Below are 27410 nucleotides of genomic sequence, written 5' to 3' on the forward strand. Positions count from 1 at the left end.
TCATGGGCCCCCGCGCCGACCGCCCCGGGACGGGCCGAGGCACCTCCCCCCGCGGCCAGGGGAGGCCGGGGGCCCCATGAGCGGTGCAGGCGGCCTCCGACCAGCAGGCGGCGCGGCCTCCTTCCCGGCCCGGCTGCGTGTGCGTCGCAAGAAGCGGGCCAGCGCGGCGCTGAGGGACTCAGGTACCGGGACGGGCAGCGGCAGGAGGTGGGCCCGGCGGCGGGGGGTCGGGGCCAGGCAAGGCCTGCGGGAGGGGCTCTGGCGCGGGGCCCGCTCCCTGCTGAGTGCCCAGCCGCGGGGGCTGCCGAAGGGCGCAGGCCGCGCACCTGGCCGGGGTCGGGCGCCGCCCCCTGTCTGGGCGCCTCGCGGGCAGCCTGACCCCGCCGCGCCGAGGCTGGGCCCTGGCGCCGCTCGCAGCTGCGGGAGCTGCCACCCCCCTAGCGCGGGGGGAGACGGCCGGGCCTGTCCTGGGAGCCGGGCCCAGCCCGCTGCGTAACACAGGCCGGGTCATTCCCATCCAGGGCCAGGCTAGCGGAGTTACAGCAGATGCCGGCCAGAAACCCTCCCGCCCTCAGTGCTCGGACTGTGCCTGCCCTTTAGCTGGTAATCGCCTTGTGGCAAGGCCTGGCTGAGCGATGGCTTTTGTAAAGCCCCGTGTCCCCACCGCTCCAATAAAAGCGTTAATGTGTAAATAGTGTAGTGCAAACTAATCCCAGGTACGGGGGAGGAGGAGAGGGGTTGTGCATTCGGAGTAATGTTGAATAATAGCTGTGGTACTGGCCTGGCAATCAGGTAGGTTCCCAGTGTGATGTGGTCGCACAGAATTAATGCTGTGTTGAGCTACTGTAGGCAGGGGTATAACTGACTAGTTTTTAGCACCTAGGTGTCAAGAACATCCCTGACAAATTGGACCCTATCCACAAAATTGTCATGAAGCTGTGAGAAGACTAAAATAGCTAACTCTGCATAGCTTGAGTGATATAACTGTCTACAAATACTTGAAATGTCACTATGAAGGCAGGGGAGGGGCCCTTTGAAATGATGAAGGGATGGAAAAACTAGAAGTAATAGAAAGAAAATGAGTGAGGAAAAAAATTCCCCACCTTACAGTCCAACTTTGACTTACAAAGAAACATGAGCAAATCTATAAATATGTACAGCTTGACTAAATACCTTAGAGGAGTGTGAGAGATGTAAAGATGTACCAGAACATTAAGCATGTAAACACTAAGGAGGCAGAGGAGTTCCCTTTTTGTTCTGCCAAAAATGTAACTAAGAATAATGGGGTAGAATTAAGAAAATGTGGTCTATCAGGAAAAACTTTCTTACAGTGAGATGATCTGTTAGACTGAAATAGTCTTTGAAAAGAAATGGTAGACCTCTTATTTTAAAAGGTACTGTCATTTATGATTTGTACTGTGGTAGCACTCAGAAGCCCCAGTCAAGATTGTGGTTCACTTGTGCTACATACTAATGAGGGCTTGTCTACACATACAGCACTGTAGCAGCACAGCTGTAGCGCTTAATGAAGATGCTACTTCGTCCCTGTGGGCATAGGTATTCCACCCCCTCAAGAGGCAGTAACTATGCCAACAGGAGACAGTCTCCCATCAACATAGAGCTGTCTCCACCAGAAGGTCGGTTGGTATAACTAGAGCCCTGAACGGATACAAAATTTGTATCCGCATCCGATTCCCAATCCGCAAACGTGGTCTGCAGATATCCGCATATGTGGATGCAGATATAAAACAGATATTTGCAGATTTGCTCTAGATATAAAATTTGGATCCACATCCATCTGCGATCCGCAAACAGATGCAGATATCTGCCAATATAAAACAGGTATCAGCAAATTTGCAGGGCTCTAGGTATAACTGTCGCTCAGGGCTGTGGATTTTCCACACCCCTGAGCAATGTAGTTATACTGACATAAGTCTGTGGTGTAGACCAAACCTAATATAGTTTTAGTTCTGTGTTTTGTTGTTTTTAAACTACAAATTACAAACCAGTAAGTTTTATTAACAGGACTGTATGTTCTATATTTTTAATAAGCTATGAAAGTAATGCAGTGTTTGCAGCCCAAATATAGAATCATGCTAGTGCATGAGCATCAAAAAGTGAAACTGACTGGACGCTCACTTTGTGAGTTGAAGAGAAAGGTGTGTTGGGGAGAAAACCAACCACACCAATGGTGAAAGGTTTATTTTTAATGTTGTAATAGCCTCAAATGATATTAGCTAGCTATACAGGCATAGATTTTTAATATAGTTTTTAATCTGATAATCTTATACAAACTGTAGGGAACAGTCCTGCACTGGCAGAGGAATGATTAGATGACTGAAGAAGTCTTTCACTTGTAAATTCAGTGGGCTAAATTCTGTTGTATTCTGCAGCCCTTTTACGCTGCCAGAGTAACATAAAGGGTAGCCTCAGCCACCAGAGAATACTCCTGGTGTAAGGTTTTTTTCTTCGGTGCCACAGAATTGCCAGAATAGAGCTATGCTGCTCCCTCCTCACAGCCCCCAGTGCAGCGGATAGGACCAGAGTACACTGTATAGTTAAAGCTTTTCTTGGTTGTGGAGCAGCTCCTAAAGGACTGTTGCATTTGAGCGTAATTTAGAGCTACCTTCTGGCAGTTGTAGCTCAAGAGCACTGGAGATTCTGCCCCACTGATTTTAATAGCTTTGAGCACTATCCTTGCATCACTAAGTAGTTGTCTATACAGGGAAATGGGCCAGCATAAGTTATTCTGCAATAGGACCCTGTATGGACACTTATTCCAGAATAAGAATGTTCATACAGAGAGTTATTCCAGAATAGCCATTGTGCTTTAAATGAAAAGGAGTACTTGTGGCACCTTAGAGACTAACCAATTTATTTGAGCATAAGCTGTTGTGAGCTACAGCTCACTTCATCAGATGCATCTCTAAGGTGCCACAAGTACTCCTTTTCTTTTTGCAAATACAGACTAACACGGCTGTTACTCTGAAACCTGTGCTTTAAATGCACGCCCTTCCTTATTTTGGAATAATTTCCCCATGTAGACAAGCCCAAAATCTCACAAAGTGTGAGTTCACTGTAGTTTGTTTTTTTCCATTTCTTCCCTGGAAATCTGCCTTCCACCTTTTAACTATTTTAATACCAAAATAAACAACATGGCTGTATTTTGTTTTGGGTGGTTTTCCTACCATTTAATGCTATTTTTATTCACTAGACTATTTTGGCAGCTTGTCTTCCAACATTTTCTAAAATCTTGTGTGGATTGTGAGCGACTAGTAATAGATCAAAACAAGTTGTGAGAAAGTCTAATATTTTTGTTCAGCAGTGCCAAAAAGGATAAAATAAAAGTTTGTGTATAAGTGCTGCTTACTATGAGCACTGCTCTTTAGCCTGAAAGACAGAAAAGAGGCTAACACAATGGGAAGGAAAAGAGATACTATTGGAAGGCTCTAAAAAGTATAATAAAGAACCCGAAGGAAAAATTGCAGCAACCAACGTTCTTAATGACATTGCAGTGTGACTGTATGTTGTCACAGTAGCTTTATGTGCTGTGACCCTTTATTTTTTGTATAGTTTCTGACCACTCTTTCTCCTGGTGTTGTGAATCGCCTCTCAAGGCGTTTTAGGAAATCTGAGTATGGCTGTTCATTCTTTCGGGCGCTAGCCTTCATTGTAAAAACAAACTGTTTTTTAAATAATAATTAGCTTTGGAGAAGAGTCACTTGGTAATAAGACCAAGTAAAGCTATAATGGAATTGAAAGACAAAAAGATATTTGAAGAAAGCTTTAGTTTTGCAAAATGTGAAAATTACAATTTTAGTGTTTTCTAATTAGTTTTAAAACTTCATTTTTCTGATGCAACTGCTATTTATATCAATTCCTGTCCTGAAAATCATACAGTCCAAGACACCAATCCTGCATACATTTATGTAGGTGCTTAACTTTATGCCTTTATGTCGGTAGGACTACTCATATGTACAGTTAAACATGTGTAAGTGTTGGCAAGGTCTGGCCTAAGAAGACAAATTGCATGTGAAATGTGGTGGAGAAAGACACAATCAAATATATATATTTTTTTATAAATGCTAGTTTTTAAAGTTATTTTTAAGATCAGGTAAAATATCAGTTATCCCCATTTGCCTGTTGGTCTCACCATCATTAATTACCTGACCTTTTTGGTGTTGTGACAGAAGTGCTTTTATAGCAGTTGACACTGCACATCAGCAGATACTGCAGTTTGATTAGTGTTTTTGTTTTGCCAGGATTTGCTGTGCTTTCTGAACCTTTGATTTTTATGTAACTTACTGAATGTGTTGAGTAACTAGATAGAAAAAAAACAAAACTAATCATGAAAACTGCTAGCCAAATGAATGCATAGGAGAAGATTTGCTTTTTAGAGAGAAAAATGTTAACTTCAAAATAATGTGGTAAGTGCCCCTATTATGTGGCCATTGGGTCCATTACTGGTTGAGTGAGTTTTGATTAAACAACTTGCAGCTCACTTTTAAGTATAATTGAATTCTTTTATTAAATATTCTTACTCCCATGGAAGAAAGTATGACTTCAGTTTAGTAAAGAATGGTGAGGCTATTCAGAAAGGCTCTGACTTTAAAATAATTGTTTACATTTTTATTTGACTTTTTAATAGATGCGACTTAGGATGCAGTTGTGTTGTTTGTGCTTTAAAAATCCATCATGAATACAAACATTTGAAAGTCAGGGCATTCACAATCCACTGGCAAGTGGGACATTTTTGCTTCTGAGTGTGGGGCCCAAAGGTATCAATTTTTCAAGAATTAAGCTTTATTTTAAAAAAATGAATTTTCTGCCTCTTACAGTTGTGAACATAACCATCCAATTGTGAATTGATTGTAAGCTGATTGATGCACAACGTTGTTTTCCTGAATTTTCACAAATTTACCAAGCAGCAGAGTAGAATTAAAGGACTCTGGTTAGTTTAATTGTTAATATTCAAAATCTTGTAAACAGCAGTGTAACTCTCAAGAATCATGTCAAATTCATATTTCTCCTGCATGGAAAAGCTATATCATCACCAGACACACACAAGGACAGAGAAAGCAACAAAAAAAAAGAAAGAAGAAGCTAGGCCAACGGTTGAGTAGCAGAGACTCCTTCTGATAGCCCCAGAGATTCTTCAGGGAAGGAGACAAAATTCCTTCAAACTTCCAGCATATAGAGGGTGGAGCTTCAGATTTATCAGATACCTCCAAGTCAGCAGGTGATTATAAAAGATGGAATACCTTGTTAGAAATCCCCCGCACCCTCACCAACATCTGGGGCTTCTTACCAGAGCCCAGCCCTTCAACTTTATTAGTAAGGCCACCCCTTTGTCTTTTTGATTTACCTTTGGCTCTTAGATGTATGGTAAACTTTTTGAGTTCTGGGTATCTCATCACAAAAACCATTATGACAGCTCGTACTAATTGGCACACTTGTTGTGACTCTGATACTATGGTGTATAAATGCATGTAACTGGCAATCTCAACAGAGCAGCTAAGGACTGAATGTACATAGAGACTGAGCTGTCTGTTCATGCCTGCAGGTTGTCTCTCCTGACAGAGTTGAGGCACACTGTTGGGTGGGGAAGTTGTTACTACAGTTGGCCTTGTTTCTGTTTTGAGGACAAGTAGATTTTAGTTTTAATTCGGTCAGCTTGGCACTTTTCCTGAGTTATAAACTATAAATACAAGGAAACAAAAAATCATTCCCTACAGTTTTATTTAAACTTTGGAATCATAACGTTTATTTTAAAAAGTCATGGGATAGCACAGTAGTCTAGAAGTGATGCAGTGCCCTACTATGTGGGCATCAGAGATGTGAACCTTCAACTCAGTCCCCTCATTCCTAGGCCAGCAAGTCTGGGAGTATGCTCAGGAGTCTTGTGGTCCTTCGTATCTGCTGATTCACTCTCCCTCCCCGACAAATTAATCCTTCTAGAAGCAATGTTGGCAGACTATAGCAGGAACTGTTTGCTTGTCTACATGGGGAAAAAGACCGACCTAGCTGTAGCAAGTAATTATTCTAGAATAATGTCCACACGGGGGAGTTATAACAACATGGCTAGAGCAGTGTCTGAGTTGGTCAAATTCCCTGTGAATACAAGCACTATGTTAGCCAGAAGAGGCAGGATTGATAGTGGTGGTAGGAGAACTGAGGGCAACAACAGACACTCTCTGTGGAAAACAAAAGTAATAGAAACAGTTGTCACAAATTTTGGGATCCATGGTTTGTACAGATTTTAAGGAGGCAGTTTTGTTAGCAGAAACTAAAATACACAGTGAACAGTTTAGTTAAGGTCTTGTGTATACAGAGTGCTCCTGCTGTAACCTGATGACTGGAAACTTTTATTTTGTTTTGTGTTCCATAGCAACTTCCTGGATGGGTGATTCTTTTGGAAGCAGTTAAGATGCAAAACTTGGGCAAATAGCTGTAGTTTATAATCCTGTTGAACAGGTTAATGAGTGAGTCCCTCTAGCCTGAAGAACAGAAATTGTTTTTTTGTTTTAGCTTTTAATTTTTTTCTTTACTGATTTTTCTAGAAAAATACAAAACCACCAAAAATAATACTGAATGAAGAAGACATTTACATTTCTTCAACAAACATCATTACTGACATCAGGAAAAAGGAATTTAAATACCAGATTATTGCTTTATGAGTTTAGCTACTATTTTTTAAATTTTGACACAAGAAAGGATCAGTGTTTAGCATCAGTATGTACTCATTAGAAATGTAGCCTAAAAATGTTGTGCATTGCATCATTTCATGGCACATCAGTTCTCCTACCACCACTATCAATCCTGCCTCTTCTGGCTAACATAGTGCTTGTATTCACAGGGAAACTGACCAACACAGACACTGCTCTAGCTATGTCATTATAACTCCCCCATTTGGACATTATTCTAGAATAATTACAATTTCATGATCTTCAGTATTGGCAAATAGCATGTTCGTAATAAGGACCTATTGTGAACAAGCACAGCAATGTTTTTTTAATATTTTAAAAGTTTTTCCAGAATAGCATACAACACTATAGATGTATAGTACACAAAATTAAGATGGCTCTGCTAACCTAGAGTTCCCCTAAGCTGACCTGACTCTGTTCGTTAGCCATTATATGGGACTGAACGTTGTAAATGCCAATGAAAACACTGAAACCTTGGGTGACCATATTTCCCAAAGGGAAAATTGGACACTGCATGAGGCTAGCCTGAGCTGCTTATCCACGCCCTCCCCATGCGGGGCTGGCCTGAGCTGCTCACACAAGCCCTGCCCCCCTCTCCCTGACTGGGCCTGGCGTCAGTGTTCGCCCAAGCCCTGCCTGCCCTCTGCCGAGCCCTTCCTCCCCCCTGCACAGGGCTGGCATCGCTGCTTCTCCCCCCTCTCTCCCTTCCCAGCATGTTCCTCTGGAACCCCCGCCCTTTTTTGTTTTGTTTTGTTTTTTTAACAAAAGGTGGGCATTTGTCCCACTTTTTCAAAAAAAATCAGGACGGCTGGGACAGGGCTTAAAAAAGGGACTGTCCTGGCCAAAAATAGGACGTATGGTTACCCTACTGAAACCTTATGAAAGGTCCCATGGAGGTTAAATGTATGGGTAGGAGATTTAACCTAAAAAACGTAAGCACAAATGTTCAAAGGAAGGTTCATGGCAAGGCATAACCCTAGCTAGAATATGTCAAGTGATAACTGACAAAAAGGGGGGGGGGGAAGGTAGTATATTAATATAAAATTCATGTGGTTGACTGGTTTGTAATGTGTGTATCTTAATTTGCTGAACAGCACTATGCCAGATGTACCCATGACACTCAATTCTATGTCCCTGAAAGGCAGTAAGTCTCTCCATTTTAGTAATCTCAAGGTTTTGAAGCTGTTGACGGTATGTGAACTGTTCTTCTATAAACAGGCAGAAGTAATCTTGGTGGTTTGAAGGAAAGTGATCTTATCTTGAGACCCAAGGCCCAAGTCCAAGCCTCTAATATCAGTAGAATAGGAGGGATCAGAGACCAGACAGGATAGCCATCTTTAGCATAAGTGATGAGAGATGTTTTAGGACCAAAGTTCCTGGACAATGCACTCTGGTTTTGGTGGTAAACAGTTTGATGGGATAGAGTCTTGTAACTGTGCTGCAAAACTTATATCTAGCTTTTTCAAGTTATTTTGGATTTCAGGATCCTCTTTTGTCCCCCTAATAATTTAAGCTTTTACTTGCAAGTTTTCTTTCAAGAAAACTACAACCACAGAAACCAGCAAGAAGAAATAGTGAGGGGTTATATGCTGTTTGCTGCAGTTGAATGTGAATTCAGCAGGTCGTATGGTGGCACCATTCATCCACATACAAACAGCAATTTGAGAATAAATCACTTATTAAAGAATTGATTTCTGATGGACAGTTGCTCACTGGCACTTGTCTCCTATTGCATAAGAATCTTTTAGGAGCTGCAGCAAATTCAAATGGAAATGTATCATCAAGAGCTAAAAATAATTATCAGTAGCTTTTAAACAAAAAATGTTGCAGTGACCTTGAACCTAACTACTGGAAGTCCTTGTTGTTTAGCATTCCTGCAGAATACCAGTGGAAAGAGAATGTGCATGAAGGTTTCTGAGCAGGAAGATATTTATACTTATGAAGAATGTGATTCAGTAACTTCTCATAAAGACGAAAGTATTAGAACTTATGGCGTTAGCCAGCAAATATTGTTTCAACTTCTATATTGAGATTAAATATATATATTCCATTTCCTTCAGTCCACTTTGCGTGAGACAATTGCAGTGAATTAAGTCTGCAAGTAATTTGAACAGGTATGTTCAACATCACTATAAATTATTCTCCTAACTGAGTGCTCCCTATCCAAAGTATAAAAATGGTTCAGAAAGGATTTTTAAAGGCATCTATTAAATAGTGAAATATTTTGAAACAAATTCTGTCTGTAAAAATACTTTGGTGTAACTGATTTGCATATATGTGGTTGGTAGGGGAAATGTTTGTGAATCTCATCAGTAAAGCTGTGGTGTAAAGTAACATTCTTTTCTGCAACAGAGCAAGATCCGAAAATTTCTTTTGGGGTGGGGGTACAGCACATTCATTATACTGTACTGGGAGGCAGTGTCATCTAGTGGATAGAGCACTAGATAGAAATAAGAAATACGGTTCTGTCCCTGGCGCTGCCACTAACTGACATGTTGAGTGAGCTTGGCCAAGACACATCCACTCGCTGTTCCTCTGTTTACCCACATGGGGTAATTATACTTACCTCCTTTGTAAAGCACATTGCTGTAGATGAAAAGTGCTATATGGGAGCTGGGTAATATTGTTATATAGCAAAGTTTCTCAGGGTATGGTTATTATTAAAGTCAGGATAGTATAGCTATAAATCTCACACACCCCTATTTAATATTGTTGAAGGAAAATGGGAACGATTACCTCCAACATTGGTATCTTGCTGACTGGAAGATTCCAGCTCTAAAACTGGATTTTCAGGTCCCAGTTAGTGGAAAGGATTCAACACTTGAATCTCCTTAGTGTGCAGCACATGACATAGGTAGCACTGCTTTTGCACTGCCACCAACTCATAAGTCCCATCTGAGAAAACACAAAATGATAGCAGGCCATTAAAAATTGTAATCTCTATGACCCCTGGATACAGTGCACCAACACCGTGGAAAGCGAAACTCTTGGGAAAATAGCTAAAGGCAGGAGTAGGGGAAAATGCCAAGTGCTGTAGGTTAGTGAAGTGTAGATCTGTATATTGTGAACTCTGTATTTGAGAGGTATTCAGAGCCCTCAGTGGGATTGGTTCTGGCTACCTGAGAGGTTGCCTCCCACAACAGTTCTGTTTGACTGGAACAGTGAAACTGTAATCCAGTGGGGAGGGGGAGAGTGAGTGCAGGAGATCTTTCAAAGGAGCTGAACGTAAACTATGGAATTCTCTCCCTAAACAAAAATGACAATAGGCCTTACCATTTTCAGAACTAAATGCAAAACTTATTTATTCAACGTAACTTTCCCTCAATTTCCACATACCAAAGAAATCCACATGCAAACACATCCTGTAAACTGAGTAATTTCTCCTACATGCCAGGAAGGAAGGGGGAGAGGGAGCTATTTGTTTCTATTTTTAAATACTTGAGAGGTACTCATATACAGCCGTGATGGAGGAGGAGTCATACAAGTACCTAGAGAGTGTTTGTGTTTTTCTCTCATGGATAAAATTACATCATTTTAGTTTTGTTTATATCTTGCATGCACATGTAAATAGGGCTTATTCTTGTCTCGCTGTATTTTTACGTGCAATCCCAGTTGAACAGGAAACCTCACTTTCAGAGGATGTGGGCAAACTGCTTAAGATGGATGCTTTGTTAGTTTAAAAAAAGGAGAGGCTATACGAGCCAGTGTCAAATACTCTAAAAGTGTATGACAAAAGAGTGGAAGATTATATGCAATTAAGGAGTTGATGAATGTGGAGTTTATGTGTAAACTGTGTACCTCTTACATTAACCTCTCCATATTCTCCATCGGAGAGCTTTGACTTGTTGACATATTCTAAATATCCCGTTGCTGCTAGTCAGAATATCACCAGTGGTAACTCACTGGCATTTTGGCTCAGGGAATCAGAAGTAGTCATTAATGTTGGGAAGTCTCATTCACTAGTAACATGTCATTGCATCCTATTGATCAGTTTTTTAAAGGGCAAAGGTAGTAATGGTTACGCTCATTCATTTTCTGAGATGGCGTGAGTGTTCCTAGTTTTTTTCCCCCGGCCTTTCAGAACTAATACATTATGGGTGGCACTGACTGGGTGACTAAAGGGTTTTGGCCAGTTGTAACCAGGGATCCTAGTTTTCTGTGATTAAAAAACCCCCAAATTTTCTGATTAAAAATTATAAAAATCTGTGTTTTTCTGCAATTAGAATGGACACTGAACTTTAGTTTCCCAAGTCACAATATGTATAGCTATCAGTTGAACACAATGTTTTATTGGTATACAGTAGAACACCGTTTATCCGAGCCTCCATTATCCAGCTGTCCATGTTAACCAAACCACCAGCTGCCTGGGGCTGATTGCCCATGCCCTGCCACTGTCAGCCCCGGGTGGCTGGTGGTTCAGTTAACACTTAGAGCCGGGTAATGGAGGTTTGCATGAATGGGGTTCTACTGTATGTAAATTTAAAGTGCATTCAAAAATCAACAACAAGAGGGGAAGGTTGTGCGCATTTAATAAGTGACACTGGTACTTTCAGTAAAATTTAGTTAATGTTTTTATTTTTTCACAAAATGTCAAAACTAAAGATTCTTGGAAATGGATTTCTAGGATCCCTGATCATAATTAATATCTTTGTGATGCATATGAGAGAGAGGGAGAACCTTTCCCCATGAGTGATCTTGTCTCGTCAATGATCCAGGTATTTCTTTGTCTCTTCATGGTACTGAGGGGTAGCTGTTTTACTTAGCTACTCTAACTTCTAAATGTTGGGAAATACAAAGAGGAAAACATCCACTTGCTGCAAAATAAAGTTACCCAGAGACGGTAAATTTCAAACTTACAAGCTGTTTAAGATTTGACAAATTGTGGCTAGTAGTGTAATTTTACTTGCTAAAGATAATTCCGCCCCTGCTGCTTCTGCAGTGTCTTGTCTAAATGGGCACAAAAAATGTAAAAGAAAAAAGCTTGATTTATTAGCAGAGTTACAAGCAAAATTACAGACATCAGGCTTCTAATAAAAAAATGTAAATAACTTTTACAACCATCTAATCATTTCCCCTGTGATCCTCTTGAAAACAGAATAATTTCATTAGATTCTTCCTCTTAGTGTGATATTTCCACTGCACTAAATCTCCTATGGCACTGAAAAAGCAATTTATTGCATAATTCCCATTAATAGTACAAATACACTCTATGATCACACTACTGTGTTCAATCTGTGTGTATTGCATAGACTTACAATAAATTGATGTCCCCTTAACACCTTTTCTCATTTGAAATGATATCTTCAATTGATTATTTTAAAATAGTCATTTCATATTACTGCAACAAAATGACAATGACCATATCTTTGTTACACAAGTATACTGCTTGTCTATTAGAAGATACATATTTCAATAAATAGTGCCACATTTTTGGAACAGGTAATTCACTGAATCAAATTACATGCGTTTGTTCCAGGTGCAACAGTGGTAATTCTCACAAATATTCAGAATGCTTGTTTTACAATATGTTTGCTTCTCAACACTATAGTACATACTTTTCTTTTTAGTTTGTCTCATACATTTGTGGTGACTGGTAGATGATGCTGTGTTTTGCTTATATTTAGAGGTGCCATCAAATTTACCTTTCTGAAACCATTTAAGGAGGTTGGTTAGTACTTCAATATTTCTTCTAATCCTTTTAACAAGTACTGGTCATGGCAGAAGTAACCCGTTTGGCATACGTCCTGGATAAGGTTGCAACTTCTGATCAGAGCACTAAATCCACAGTTTATTTATCCAAAGTTATCAAAGGTATCTGAACAAATAAACCATCATAATTGTGCTGTATTTTGATGGCGGAAAACTTCACTAAACCCGATGCAGTTCAAGATATTAGTGTATTTTTTGTTTAACATTTCTGACATTAGGGGACTGGTAATTTTGGGAGGGACTATTCTACCTTTGTCACTAGTTTGTGACAAAGTTAGAACCACTGGCAGAGGTTGGTAGCCTGCATGTTGGAATACTGGAATTATGTTTTGTGGGCTGGAATACGTCAGTTGCATGGTCCATAATCCTCAAACAGTGGCAAGTGGGATTTATTTTTGCTTGTTTTTATTTACTTACTGTGGAGCATTAATGGTTTATCCTAATTCTTCTGCCTTTCATTGTGCATGTCTCTGCAGATTGTAGTTCATATTAGTTCTAAACCAGAATACTTCCAGTCCTGCTGCATGATAAACAGCTGCTTCTTCACACACCTACACACCACAACTACCTTAGCATACTTAGTCCAGTGAGTTTTTTCTGGTGGTTAGATTGTTCCATCAGGATTTGCATGTGAAGTACCTGGAGAACTCCAGGAGGGTTTACCAGATGTACAAACAAATACTCATTTAACAAAACACACAATTCTTTTTTAGGAAGTTCTGTACTGTTCTTCTAATGGAATAGTCTGTTACAGATTTGCGCTGATACACTACAAGACATTTTATTAAACAAGCTTAAGGATCCCACCAGAGTCCTTCAACATCTGAAGGAAAAATCTTATTTTCTTAAGAACAAGTGAGTTTTTATACTGTTGGTATGTTTGTGCTACTTGAAGATTTTTAAATGATTTAAGGTATTTCTAGTACAGAGCTTTCATGTGAAAATTGCATCTTTTGGAGATTGGGCCTGTCAGCTCCTGGGGAAGGTTTGGGTTGAAGAAGATACAGTTGTGCCACTTTAATTCTGGAAGGGAAATAGGCAAGAAAATTTAGATTGCTGTACAGGGTGGATTTGATCTAAATCACCTGTCAGGAAGACTTCATTTAATCATGGATTTCTATATAAAAGTGCATTCTTGTTGGGTGTTATAATCTTAACACATATTCTTCACAATTCAGAGATAGATGTAGATTTCATTTTTAGAAGGTACACCATATACATTTTTAAACAGTGATTTATTTTGAAAACTTTTCAAATTAATTTTACAGCTGTATCAGAAAATGAATGATCATTTGGTTATTTCATTTACCAAAGGTAATTGAAGCAGATATTTATGAAGTCATTGGGAGGTGAACTATCTCCAGTTCAACAGGTTAATCATTAATATTTGGAGGATTTTCTTGTCATGCTGTATTAGGAGGAGAACATCACCAGACAGACATTTAAATTGTTTTATTTAACTAAAACAACAACGTTATATATTCTGGATTTTTTTCTTCAACAGTAAACATATGATATTTTAACAAAACAAGCATATGAACTTTGAATTTAGTTAAACATTCAAGGTTTTTAAAATCAGGTTTGTTTTTGTTAAAATTGTTTTAAACTAAAATAGTTAAATGAAATTAAAAAAAAATTGACTGTCAGCCAGGTCAACATGAGGAGCTTAAAATATTGGCTTCTGCAGCTACCTCTGTCGTTTTCACCTTCATTTTCCTGTTTGTTCATAATCTGGAAAAGAAAAACAAGCTTTCCTGCTTTTTCAGGTCCCGAACAATTTCTCAATTTGGAATGAATTAGTCCAAAGGACAAAAATACTCTTTCTACACCAGCAGAAGAAGCTACTGTTAAAAGTGAGATTTATCACTTCAACAGTGTCTGAATCCAAGTGCTTAAGTGACTTCCACCAGTTCACTGGTGTGACTTTCTTTAAAACATCATCAGCAAACATATTTCTTGAATGGTTCACCCTTAGCTCTGAAGTTTATTATAGTTGGCATTATGGAGGGATGATTGCTGGATGTCCATGTCATAGCCAACTCCTCTGCTTCAGCAGTTAAAGTTTGACCCTGGTACTGAGCATTGAGAATATTTGCAAGAAAATGAGCTGGAGATATTGCTTGTCCCATTTGTTTTTTTTAATGCTAGTAATTTAACTCTGTCATTGCATATTTCTCTTTTTAAGATCTCATTCAGTTCCTTCCAAATTTCAACAGCATCAGCAATAAAACAGCTATTTCCCTGAGTTTTGTTCAAGGCTACAGAAATAGGCTTCAGGGTACTCAGCATGTGTTCAACATTTCTCTTTGGCCCAATGTTGAGAATAGTGCGATCTATTTTTTCACAATTTTGTTCACAAACTGTCATCAGATTAAGTCAGTTCTTGATATAGTGCTCAAAACAGTCCACTACTGAGTTCCATCGCACAACTTGTGGGAGAGTTAGCTTGGTTTCTCCCACTTTTTTCAGAGCAGCTGCTGTAAAGTGCTTGTTACAGAAGTGTTTTGCAATTTCAACAACATTAACCTTTATTTCTGGAACACTGAAGTCTTTGGCTAGGCGGTGCATTAAATGAGCCCTGCAACCGTATGTTATTAGCTTGGGACTCTCTTCTAAATTTCTTCTGATCTTGGATACATTTGCAGCATTGTCTGTGACCAAGCTGCATACTAGACATTTGAATTTTTTTTCACAGTTTGTTATAGCTTTTACTGCTACTTCTTGTAAGTATTCTGCTGTATGTTCATTTCTTGATGTATGAATTGTTTCTGACAGGAAGACATTCCCTTCTTCTGTTGTCATCCAGGCACATACAACAGGATCATTGTGGACATTGCTCCACCCATCATGACTCAGGATAACAATTTCACCCTCTAGGTGCACACTCTTCAGTTTCTCTTTCATACACTTTATCCAGCAGTTTGCCTGTGACATCTGCTCTGTTGGGTGGACTGTATCCTGGTCTTAATGACCAAGCCATGTTAATGAAGTGTGGGCTCTCAGTCATACGGAAAGGAGAGTTTGTTGCATAAATCGGGCAATTTTTTCATCAATTATCTCTTTTTGTAATTTGCTGGTTCCTATCACAAACTTATCTGTGGTTATTTCTGGATGATAGAGATTTTTTTTCTTTTTCCTACAGGTGATATACTGTGGCTATGTGACATACAGTAACTCCTCGCTTAACATTATAGTTATGTTCCTGAAAAATGCAACTTTAAGCGAAACAATGTTAAGCAAATTAAATTTCCCCATAAGAATTAATGTAAATGGGGGGTTAAGTTCCAGGGAAATTTTTTTCACCAGACAACAAAAGACTATACACACACAATAAGTTTTAAACAAACAATTTAATACTGGTACACAGCGAAGATGATTATGAAGCTTGTTTGAGGTGGTGAAGTCAGAGGGTGGGATATTTCCCAGGGAATGCCTTATTGCTAAATGATAAACTAGCAATCACCTGAGCCCTCAAGGGTTAACCCATTGTTGTTAATGTGGCCTCACATTCTACAAGGCAGCACGAATGGAGGGAGGGGAGACAGCATGGCAGACAGACACACACACCGTGTGTGTGTGAGAGAGAGATGGGCATTGCCCCTTTAAGTATGCTGACCCCACGCTAAGTACACTGCCTTTTTAAGTAGATCACCAAGTTGTGACAGAAGCTGCTGCCAGGAAGCTCTCTCCATCCTGAGTCCTGTCATGTCCCCCCCTGCTCTGTGGAGATATGGGGTAAGCAGGGTGCAGGAGCAGGGGGACACCCTGACATTAGCTCCCCACCACCACCACCACCCACACACACAGGAAGCAGGAGGCTCCCGGGAGCAGCTCCAAGGCAGAGGGCAGGAGCAGCACATGGCAGTGGGGGAAGGGACAGCTGAACTGCTTGCAGTTGATAGCTTGCTGGGCGGCTGCAGCACAGGGAACTTAGGGGAACGGGGAGCTGATGGGGGGCTGCCGGTCCACCCTGGTTCCAAGCCCCCACCAGCTAGCTGCAATGGGCTGCTCTTCCTGCAAGCAGTGGACAAAGCAGGAGGTTGCCAAATGATGTTATAAGGGAGCGTTGTGCAACTTTAAATGAGCATGTTCCCTAACTGATCAGCAATGTAACAACGAAACAACATTAACTGGGACGACTTTAAGTGAGGTGTTCCTGTACATGATGTGACTGAAATACTATCATTGGCAGATAACTCTGAAACTGTAGAAAATGATGGTAATCTTGAAGGTGGATAGTCTTCAGAATCTTGTATGTTGAGGATGGATTTTCCTAAACAAAATAAGTCAATGCAATTATTTAATTATTATTACCATACTGCTCATTTAGCATTACTTATTGCTTTCACTGACACTCTGTACTACTTTAAAGGTGAAATTGTATTTTCGCTATTTATTTATTTTGGCTATTTATTTTGAATCATAACTGCATCTAAAATGATAGTACCATAGAGTAACCACTATATTTTTTGCTCAAACATGAGAATTCAAGAATAGTCCAGAAGGAAGACAGGCAATCCTTAAGAAAGAAGTATGAAATAAAAAAGTTTACCAACCTGAAGATCCTGCATGTTCAGACATGTTCCTGTCATCATTTTCAAGTCAGCACTATCCTGAGAAGGAACACTTCTCATGATGTTGTTTCATTCGGGCAACCGGGCCTTGCATTTCTTTGTTGCACTGTTTGCATTTTGCACGCATGCCTGTCTTACCCACAGGTAGGGGAACTTCATTAAAATATTCCCAAACTGGGTCTATTTTATGGCCTGCTGCCATTATAGGTTTTCCCTTCTAGTGAGAGAATGGTAATGGTAGATCTCAAATCAATGAAGGCTACACTCAGAAAGACCTCAAGACTTCTGGAGTATGCCTCTCAAACAGTTTCACTTTTGTTTCTCCTGCCTGTCTCTCCCTTCTCACATTTATCTCCAGACCTATTCTGCCCCCAACAATTTTCTGTTCATTGAACTTTTTGAAACTTTGCACTTTTAGAGAGAGGTAAGGGATCGACTCTGTGTACACAAATTTGCGGAGGAACAATAGGGTTGAGGTCTGTTGTTTCTCACCTCTGTATATTTATTTATTTATAAACATTTTTGCTGTTAACAAGCATGTTTGAGAACTGCAAAACTAAGCATCTCTGATGGTATCTTCTAGACTGAGCACTGAGTCCCATTGGGTAGATAGAAAGACTACCCTAAATAATCTATACAGAAGCCCCTTGAACCTCATAAAATTGGGTTCCTAATCCGTGAACTATTGGAACTCATTCATGAAACTTTTCTTAAACATTACATGAGTATATTGTCTCATACTATAGAATTAGAATTTATAATCCCTATTCCATGATGAGATATCTTTGAGCTATAATGTATCTTAATTAAAACTATCTTGAGATAGGATTTTTCTTCAAAAATCATTTTATCAAAACAATCCGATTTTAAATTTAAAAAAAAAATCATTGATTTTTAGCCACCCTGTTGCTGTTGAGTCCTTGCCTTGCAGCCCACCAGAATTCTTGTAGCATTTCAGTTGGGAGTACCAGATAAATTCTGTGTTCTTTCAGTCGCTCTGTCCATACTTGGATAAAATGGAAGCAGTTCATGTCCTAAAGGGAAACAATATTGTGTGAACGATCTTGTGGCTTTCTGTTGCTGGAGATGATTGTGGAAGAGAGAGCTTTCATGTAAGCAGTAAATTACCCCCTACATAAATAGTACTTGCAGACTAAAAAGAATATATTCTGCGTAGGTGCTGAGTTATTAAGTCATTCTCTGTGTAGCTGTTCAGGGCCAGAAAGCTATTCCCCACCTCTTCCTCTTCCAAATCTGAGATAAGAAAAGTCAGTTTTGTGTCTTGCCGTGACAAAGTAAATAGTGTTGATACATACATTTTTGGTAGTGGAATTCGACTAGATGAGAAATGCCAACTTGTGAGGTGTAAATAATACTTGTTAATTTGAATAGACTAAAATATTACAGTCCCTTAATCAGAGCAGCATTCCAAACCAAGGTGCATGTCATGCAGGTATTGGAAAATGATTATCTGAAACACTAGGGAAGAGCTATAAAGCATGAACAGTGTAAACACCCCAAAAGCAAGAGAATTCTTAAATCTAATTCTTTGGCTGCTGGCCATATTTCCATTCTTCCAGCGAAATGAGTGTACTAGGCTGGGAGAATGCCTTATATAGGCAAGAGAATTAAAGTACTTAAGTAACCTATCAAAGGTTCAGCTAGTTAATCAGAATCCTGGTTATAATCTGCTAGAGATATGTCATGAGCATGGAGTACTAAGTATCCAAGATTCATAATTTCTTCTCTGTTCCCCCCGCCCCAGAAAAATTCTAATAATTTATTCACTCTCTCCCCACCCAAATCTCACTTTTTTCACAATACCTATTATCTCTAGTTAGTCAGCTGAATCATATTTAATCAAATAATATTTAGTAAGAAATCTGTGGTGCAACCAATTTCTACCTTGCACTTTTAGTCCCAAAACAACAAAGCACATGTTTATCTTTAAAACCTTTGGAACTATTCCCTTGCTTTGCTGGATGGGGGTCCTGGTGTGGAAATTGCACCCACAACAGTTCTAGACCCTCCTTTGATTTATCGTTGTTGTCTTCACATTATCTAAAAATTCTATCATGTCATCCTTTGTCTAAGTTAACTTCCTCTCGGCAGGGACCTTATCTTTATAGTTGCTTGTGAAACACTGTGCTCACCTATGGTGCTGTATACAAATGTTCTGCAGAGATGGCTGAAAAATGTAATTTCCTGGAGAGAGTGAAGGAGATAATGCTCACAGTAACAATGAATTTTTTCAGCAGCTGTCACTACTGTATATTGAAGTTCAGATGTAAATAAGGAACAGATAAATGAGAGAGGAAATCCCATTAGTGACTTTATTTATAGTACGTAAAAACTCTGATTGATGTTACTATATCCATTACTTTGAGAGCCCACTGTGTTTGTTCAGTCCTGTAATCTGAGTTATAAAAGATGACTCTTCTCCTCCTCTTCCCCCCTTTCTAAATAGAATTAGCTCACAGGCTGGACCTATCAAAGTTTTCTTTTTAATATGAAATCTACAGAATGTGATCTCTTCCTCTGTGGGGTTTACCTAGTGTCTTGTATTCATGGTGGTGCTTTAATGCAGTCATCTGAAGTAACAAGGCTATGCATTTCTGTTCCAGCAGGTGTGTGCCCAGGATTAAAAGGAGCGTTGTCTATGTATCAGAAAAGACTGCAGCATATTAAAATAATATACAATATACAATAATTTCAGAGCTTATTCATAAACTACTTCGCATTTTTATTTGAGAAAGCGTTTGTGAGGTATTTGCATTGTATTTATTTACTTCACTTCACCTGATCATTTCATCTCATTTTTAACTGCAGGTTTGTCACATACTCCAGACAGAAGTGGAACAATGTCCTATGTTTTTGTAAATGATTCTTCCCAGACAAATGTGCCCCTATTGCAGGCATGCATTGATGGAGATTTTAACTATTCCAAACGGCTGCTGGAGAGTGGCTTTGACCCAAATATTCGTGACAGTCGTGGCCGAACTGGTCTCCACCTTGCAGCAGCCAGAGGAAATGTAGACATCTGTCAGCTGTTGCACAAATTTGGTGCTGATCTACTGGCCACCGATTACCAAGGTAACACAGCCCTTCACCTTTGTGGGCATGTGGATACCATCCAGTTCCTAGTCTCTAATGGACTCAAAATTGATATTTGGTAAGTTTCTCTTTTTTGACCTCTTTATAGTATATTAGTCTCTCTCTCAGAAGTATTTGTACGAATAGGTTGCCTGATACAAATGCTTTAGTGGTAAATTCAGTGAAATTCATTTTTTTAAAATGCCAGTTATGGAAAAAAAAAAAAAAAAAAAAGCATGGGCCCACTTCTAACTGATATGAACATCATGAAAGGCAATAGAAGCAGGAGCTGTTGGGCTGGCCTGGCATAGCCACTGTCTCTCACTAGCTGATGGCTCTGCTATCCTGGTTTGGCCAGACAGCCAAGAGGGGGTGGATGGCATCACAGAATAATTTAGAATGACGGATGATTTTTTTTTTAGTATTTTCTGTACCACAGTCCTAATGCTTTAATTGACTACTGTAACAAATAAAGACTATACAGTAAATGTGTATCAGGTCTCTGGTACTCTTTGGGAGACTCTGCTATCTTTCAGTGCTCCCTCTTCCTCAAAGCGAATCCTTCTTTCAAATATGGTATATTCTTTCTTTCAGCTCCCAGCAGCTGTCAGATGCTAGTGTTCAGACACAAGCACTCCGAATACCAAATAACTAGCTATTTTACTGAGTACAATTAAGTTATCCAGAGACACATTGTTCTGAGAACTTTCTGCACATGCATCCCAACAGAGGAAAACTTGGCAGCCGGCAAAAAGTTTAGGCCCTTGGGCCTTCTTTTCATCTTTGATTATTGGAGCTGCCCATGATCTCCTCGTATCCGCAGTATTAATTATTGGCCAGCCCAGGATCATCATGTGGTTTTTTCCTTCCTCCCTTTATCCCAAACACCTGTTCGCTGGCAGCCTCTAATCTAAAGGCAACAAATGCACTCCTACTTGGTTTGGTTTTTTCAAAGGTAGAAGTAGGAGGATTCACCCATCTTGTGTTTTGTTTATTGCTTAATATTCTGTGACTCTTATACAGTAAGGAGCTGTGAAAGAAACTTAGATTTCAAGCAGTAATCATACAAAGCCTTATACACTGATATAAATATGTTGCTAGTTTGTTTATATTTGTTGCTGGAGCATCCAAAGGCTGTAATCAGGATAAGACCCTGTTGTACTAGGTTTTTTGACTGTGTACCAAGAGTAAAATATTAAAGGGTTGTGTGCTTTAAAAATAAACTGTACTGAATTTTTCATACAGTTGCCTTTTATTCTTGGACTTTTTATAACTAAGAATAGTTAACTATTTTGTGTAGCTAGTGACTAATCCTAAATACTTATTGGTTAGTACATTTTACGTTGCATACTTATGCAGATTCAGCCTATCTTAGAATTCTCATTTTATGGGTTATCTTCCCCCATCCCCTTTCTTGGGGGGACTATTTTAGCAATCACCAGGGTGCAACACCACTTGTTCTGGCAAAACGAAGAGGAGTAAATAAGGATGTAATTCGATTGCTAGAGTCTTTGGAGGAGCAGGAGGTGAAAGGATTTAACAGAGGAGCTCACTCTAAGATGGAAACCATGCAGACTGCAGAAAGTGAAAGGTATTATAAGACAGATGTTTACTAGAAAAAAATAAAAGCATGTGTGTAAAGTATATCTTTGTTGGTAAATCCATATTGTTTTCTGCTAGATACATGAGTTGACATGTTTGTCCCTCAAAATGGAACCAAAGATTTATAAAAATTACCTTTCATAAAAACTAAAGTTAAATATAAAAGTTTGTGGTTTTGTTTTTTTTTAATTTCTAGTGAAAGAAGTTTTTATAACAGCTAAGTATTCCACTACAGGGTTTGCAACCCAAATATTGTACCATTTTACTGGTGCAAGATAATCTGAAAATGAAATTCACTTGAAACTGGTTATAAGCAAGTCCCTCAATATCCTGCAGCATTATGCTCTAGAAACTAAGGATATGCCTACACTGCAATTAGACACCCGCAACTGGCCCATGCCAGCTGACTCGGGCTCCCATGGCTGGGGCTTAGAGGCAGTTTAACTGCAGTGTAGACGTTCGGGCTGGTGCCTGAGCTTTGGGACTTTTTCCCTAACAGGGTCCCAGGGCCTGGGCTGCAGCCAGAGCCTGAGGTCCAGCCTGAGTCCAAACATACGTCACCCCATATGCTTAAAAACAAGCCTACTCACTTTACATTTTATATCTTAAAATTTTACAAGATTCCAAAAGGGGTTGGACATTTATATGGATAAGATGAATATCCAGAGTTAGAATAGGTTTCAGAGTAGCAGCCGTGTTAGTCTGTATTTGCAAAAAGAAAAAGAGTACTTGTGGCACCTTAGAGACTAACAAGTTAGAATAATTACTGATAAAAATTTTGGAATAAATATTCATTTCATGTGTCAAGGGTTTAAACCAATCTCTAACAATTAGGGAGAGACCTAATGTGGAGGAAAGATTATCTCACATCTGCCTGCTCTGGGGTTTCTTGCATCTTCCTTTGAAGCATCTAGTGCTGGCCGCTATTGGAGACAGAACCCTGGACTAGACAGACCACATATCTGATCCAGTGTGGCAAGTCCTGTTTCCTATGGGAGTTTTACAATTCACTTTAATGGGGCTTGGATTTAGCTGTGATTTTTGAACTGATAATGTCCCTTTAAAACCTGTAACTTCCTTTCCCTTTTGGAACCTTCATTAATGTTCTCATTTCATTTGGCAGGGAAACCTGTAACTTGCCTTTTGGAATAACAGACTTACAGTTTACTCCCAGTTTGATTGTGAGCTAGTTTAAAATATCTGAAGTATCTCCTTTTGTAATATAACTTTGTATACTAAAAATAGATCCAGACAGCATTAGAAGCAAATGAATGCACATGTGTGCTTTGTAATTAAATAGTTTCTGTCCTTGTAAGAGCACTGTTTGTGGGTTGGCTTTTCACACCTCTAGTTTCACTCCTACCTTTTGGTATTATTTCCTGATTCTAGAGACTCTCAGAATAGAATCCCTACTTGTTTCTCTCCTCCCTCATTCCCACTATGCATGAAGCCAAGGGAGGATAATTGCTGTTCCCTCTGGAGACCCTGAACTTCACTTTTGAACTGACAGGAGAAGTTTCTAGAGATCAGTGCAAAAATGTTCCCTCCTTTCCTGGCTCAGTTTAATGCCGCCTCCTCCTCATTACACTCAGTTGCTTCTGACTCACAAACAAAGGACAAAACAAAATTCGGTTCCCAAATCAGATTTCTTCTCTTTTCCTTTGCCCACCCCATATGGTATCAGATTGTGCTATGCCTGGGCAGAACACTCCCTCTCTATTTTCACATAGAGAATCTGCTTGTATGCATAGACCTACTGACCTGTAACTATAACAGGAAGCAACACTGAATGGTTTTGTTGGAAGCAAAATGAACATGTAAGGATTTGTCACTTACAGATTTTTCCAGAATAGTTTTATAGAGGCACTTGTTGCTTTATTAATGTTGCTTTTAATTTGGTTTCAGTAGAAAATGCCACAGGGGGTTCTTTGAGATTAGTGAGCACCTTTGGTGGTTTTCTTAACAATGAACTTGCCCCCCCCCCTTTTTTTTTTTAGATTGCTTTGTGCCTTTCTTAACCCCTGGAGTGATTATGTATTAACTAGTTGGTTCTTAATTAGTGAGGAAATGATAATAAGCAGGGAAGATGACTAAGTTCTGTAGTTATGGGTAGCTTTGCAGCCAGCGGTGTATTATCGCCTCGGCCGACAAGGCCAGCAAATTTGCAGGGGTGGCAAATTTATAATAGCCATAGGCGCCGACTTTACCTGGCGCTGGTGTGTGCTTGTGTCCCTCCCAACTCCACCCCCCAAATCCCTGGCCCTGGCCCTGCCTCCTCCTGCGGGCACACCACGTTTCCCCTCCTTCCCCCTCCCTCCCAGGCTTGCTGCACGAAAGTGTTGGGAGGGAGGAGAAGCGAAGCGGCGGCATGCTCAGGGGAGGAGGCGGAGCGGAGGTGAGCTGGGGGCGCGGGGAGGGCCGCAGCAAGTAACCCGGGTTGGGGGGGCAGAGGAACTGCTCCCCGCCCCAGCTCACCTCCACTCCACCGCTGCCTCCTCCCCCAAGCACACCGCCACTCCACTTCTACCCCCTCCCTCCCAGGCTTGTCGCAGGAAAAAGCTGCCAGTGGGTTCAAACAAATTTGTACAAAAACTAAAACAAGTTCATATGGGGCTGGGGGCGGGAATTATTTCAGGGCCTAGGGGTGGCAAAATCATTAATCCGTCACTGTTTGCAGCCAAGTAAATATTTAAAAACCAAAAAAGACAAGCTACTTTACTAGAAATGCCTGAAAATTTCTGCACATGACACTGTAGTAGTTCAGTAAATTACTGGAGCTTTGTCTAATTATTATTCAGTAGTTGTACTTTATAATGAGGAAAAATGTCACATGAATAACATTAATGTTAATCAGGAGTGTATTTTCAGAAAAAAGGTTTACAAATGAAACTTCCTTCTAGGCGAGTGTTACTGTCCGTCTTTAGTCATATCAGAAGCAAGAGCATTTAAATGGATAGTGTTAACTCACAAATTACTTTTATCTGAAATATTTTGTTTCTATTAATATTACAGGATATGCCTAAGATTACTGTAATTGAAAGATATTGGAGGAGAGGGGAATCTGTTTTTACTCTGTATATTTTATGCCTTAACATCACTGTCTACATATCTAGTTTCACTGTTTCTCTCTCTACAGAGTAAAAGCCTGATTCTGCAAATGCTTATGCTCGTATGTAACTGCTCATCTGGGAAGTCGTGGGACTACTCAAATGAGTAAAGTTACAGACCTGCATAAGTGTCTGATCAAGACTTTAGTCAGTTTTTTTGCTGTTAGTGTGGTTCCTTCATACATCAGTAGAGGAAATACATTTGCTTATTTTTTTTAAATACTTCTCTGTACCCAAATCAAAGATTCTTTGAAAAAATAGATTATAAGGTCATCTGTCTCAAAGGATTGCTTGTCAACTACTGTACATTGAGTTGGTGGGGTCAGGGGAGGGTCCTTTTCTTATCTGCTGTCTTGAGATCATGCGTAAGTACTGTAAATCTGAAAATGTTTAATTCTGAATTTTGAATGTTTTAGTTGTATTAGCAGGATTACTCTTATACTTAAGGATGCATTCTTTTACTTGGTGTGTTTATAACTTTAATCCTTCACAGTGCAATGGAAAGCCATTCCCTCCTTAATCCGAACCTGCAGCAAGGTGAAGGGGTTCTTTCCAGCTTCCGCACAACATGGCAAGAGTTTGTGGAGGACCTGGGCTTCTGGAGGGTGCTACTCCTGATCATCGTCATTGCCCTTCTCTCTCTTGGAATCGCATACTATGTTAGTGGGGTGCTTCCTTTTGTGGAAAATCAGCCTGAATTGGTGCATTAAAACAAATGAAAAGAGGCACAACGTTCTTTTCCTGAGTTCTAATCTTTGGTTTTGAGCCTCTTATAATTTTTTTTCTCAGTGCAGCTGTATATACTGTTTGCCTTTTATATGTACTTCTAACCCTTTTGGAAGAGAGCTGCATTAATTTCCACTAACACCACCAAATTCTAAAGCATTCCTAGGCTACCTCTGACATTTCTTGACTTCTAATCAAAACTTATAGATAGCAGTGTTTAGTGATCAAATGTGGTGATTATAAAAGGCCCTTCATAAATAAATAGCAAATCCTTGAGCATGAAAAAATGTGTCCTGGTACAGGACCAAATCGTCTTGTTTTCCATTTAAAAAAAAAAAAAAAGTGAAACTACTTTTCTTATGCTTCAGCTTTTGAGGAGGAGTATTCTTATAAAAAGCTACCTAGATTAAATTGGAGTAATTTTAATATATTCTGATATTTACATCATACAACACTGTAAATGTGCAGTTTTCTTAGTGCACTCAGCATGTTCACGTGTATGGTTATAAAGTAGATATACATTTAAAGAATGAGAAACATTTCAAATTTTATAACTTTGTTCAACTTCCTTTGACATCCTTGGATCAGTCTTGTATTTATGTATTCGCTTAATATAACATAGGTTTTTTCCCAATCAGTGGGGTGATATTAATATTTGTGTGAGAATAAATCCTTTGAAGTGAAATTATCTGAAGTGCTTTTGGACCCAAACATCTTTAAAATGCAACTTTTTCATTTGAAATACCTTTAAGGAAACATTTTCTTTGTAACGTAGATGAAAAGCGATTCAAACATTTTGTTCTGTGTTGCTGTGAAACGTGTTATGCAGGATAACTGAGTGTTTTCACAGACACTACAGTAAACAGTACGTTCATTTCATTTGCAGTTTTGTGCGAGGGTTTAATTGGGATATATTTTTTGTTATGTTGCTATCAGTTTCAGCTGTTTTCAAATGACACTCAAAATGTTATAGGGTACTTTCTGAGTTAACATAATGCAACCTTACAGTGAGTGTCTTCATATTAGGGAATATTATCTAAATTGAAATCTGGCCCAATGTGAGGTCATTGTTGTTGTTAATCTGAAATTATAATACCTGATGATTTAATACTCTTTTATGGAGACTGGGTAAATATGCAGTAAGGTTGGGATTGTCAAAGGTGCCCAACTCCCACTCAATTTCCATGGCAGTTAGGTGCCTAACTCTCTTAGGTTGCTTTGACAATCCCAATCTAAGTGAATTCAGCAAACTTTAATAATAAACAGCAAAAGGATTTGTTTTACTAAAATGATCCTAAATCACGCAAAATAAACTGAACACATGCAAAGTTAGAAATTACGGTAAATGATAGTGGATATACATATACCTTATTATTGTGTTAATACGTATTTGTTGTCTCTAGTTTGTGATCATTGACTGAGGAGGCATCTTGTCTTTGTGATGTTGGGTAGGCTTCACTGAAGCGTTCATTCTAAATTGTTTCTGAAGAATTCTGAGTCTTATTTTTCATTTAGAAGCTATTCTTCCAGATGCTACAAATGCAGCAAAGAGGGAAGCCTCCAAAAAACAAAAAATGAGCTTTTCTTCTAAACAGTTTAATTTGTTGTTTATCTGTTTATGAATAGAGAAACATAAGCTATTACATATAAACTACATTCACTTGTATAGGTAAGTCCATTTCTGTTAAGAACACCGTGTCTTATATTCAATAATGAAATTTTGCATTATGCGCACACTGTATAATTTGTAAATGTATTTTGAGTGTGAATGAATGCCATAAATAAAGATGTATAAGTAGACACATTCATTTTATTACTATTTTAGAACAGAACTAAAGATTTTATTTCATTTTAGTGATTCGCTGTTAATTTCTTTCCATTTTGCACTGACCACA

The 27410-nt window shown here is 39.3% G+C and overlaps 1 protein-coding gene across 4 annotated transcripts; it reads left to right on the plus strand.

Moving 5' to 3' along the window:
• ANKRD46 (ankyrin repeat domain 46) lies at window positions 1-27315 on the plus strand. 4 transcript variants are annotated; one of them, XM_073330438.2, is made up of 4 exons: window positions 1-182; window positions 19817-20159; window positions 21513-21671; window positions 25283-27315. In XM_073330438.2, exons 1-4 carry the CDS (start codon window positions 77-79, stop codon window positions 25497-25499), a joined length of 825 nt encoding a protein of 274 aa, XP_073186539.1. In that variant the 5' UTR covers window positions 1-76; the 3' UTR covers window positions 25500-27315. The 4 variants fall into 4 exon arrangements, with proteins under 4 accessions (XP_073186539.1, XP_073186535.1, XP_073186538.1 ...); XM_073330434.1 differs by having other exon boundaries at window positions 102-207; XM_073330437.2 differs by lacking the exon at window positions 1-182 and adding an exon at window positions 411-603.
• Window positions 27316-27410: the final 95 nt, after the last annotated feature.

Source organism: Lepidochelys kempii, chromosome 2 (genome assembly GCF_965140285.1).
Source record: "Lepidochelys kempii isolate rLepKem1 chromosome 2, rLepKem1.hap1, whole genome shotgun sequence".
Lineage (NCBI taxonomy): Eukaryota > Metazoa > Chordata > Testudines > Cheloniidae > Lepidochelys > Lepidochelys kempii.

What these genes read in the sequence shown, in the direction of transcription:
- ANKRD46 (XM_073330438.2), top strand. Translation starts at nt 77, where the DNA reads ATGAGCGGTGCAGGCGGCCTCCGACCAGCAGGCGGCGCGGCCTCCTTC. An exon ending in CGCGGCGCTGAGGGACTCAG is followed by an intron (nt 183 to 19,816) that starts GTACCGGGACGG and finishes TTTTAACTGCAG; the next exon opens with GTTTGTCACATACTCCAGAC. An exon ending in GGACTCAAAATTGATATTTG is followed by an intron (nt 20,160 to 21,512) that starts GTAAGTTTCTCT and finishes GGACTATTTTAG; the next exon opens with CAATCACCAGGGTGCAACAC.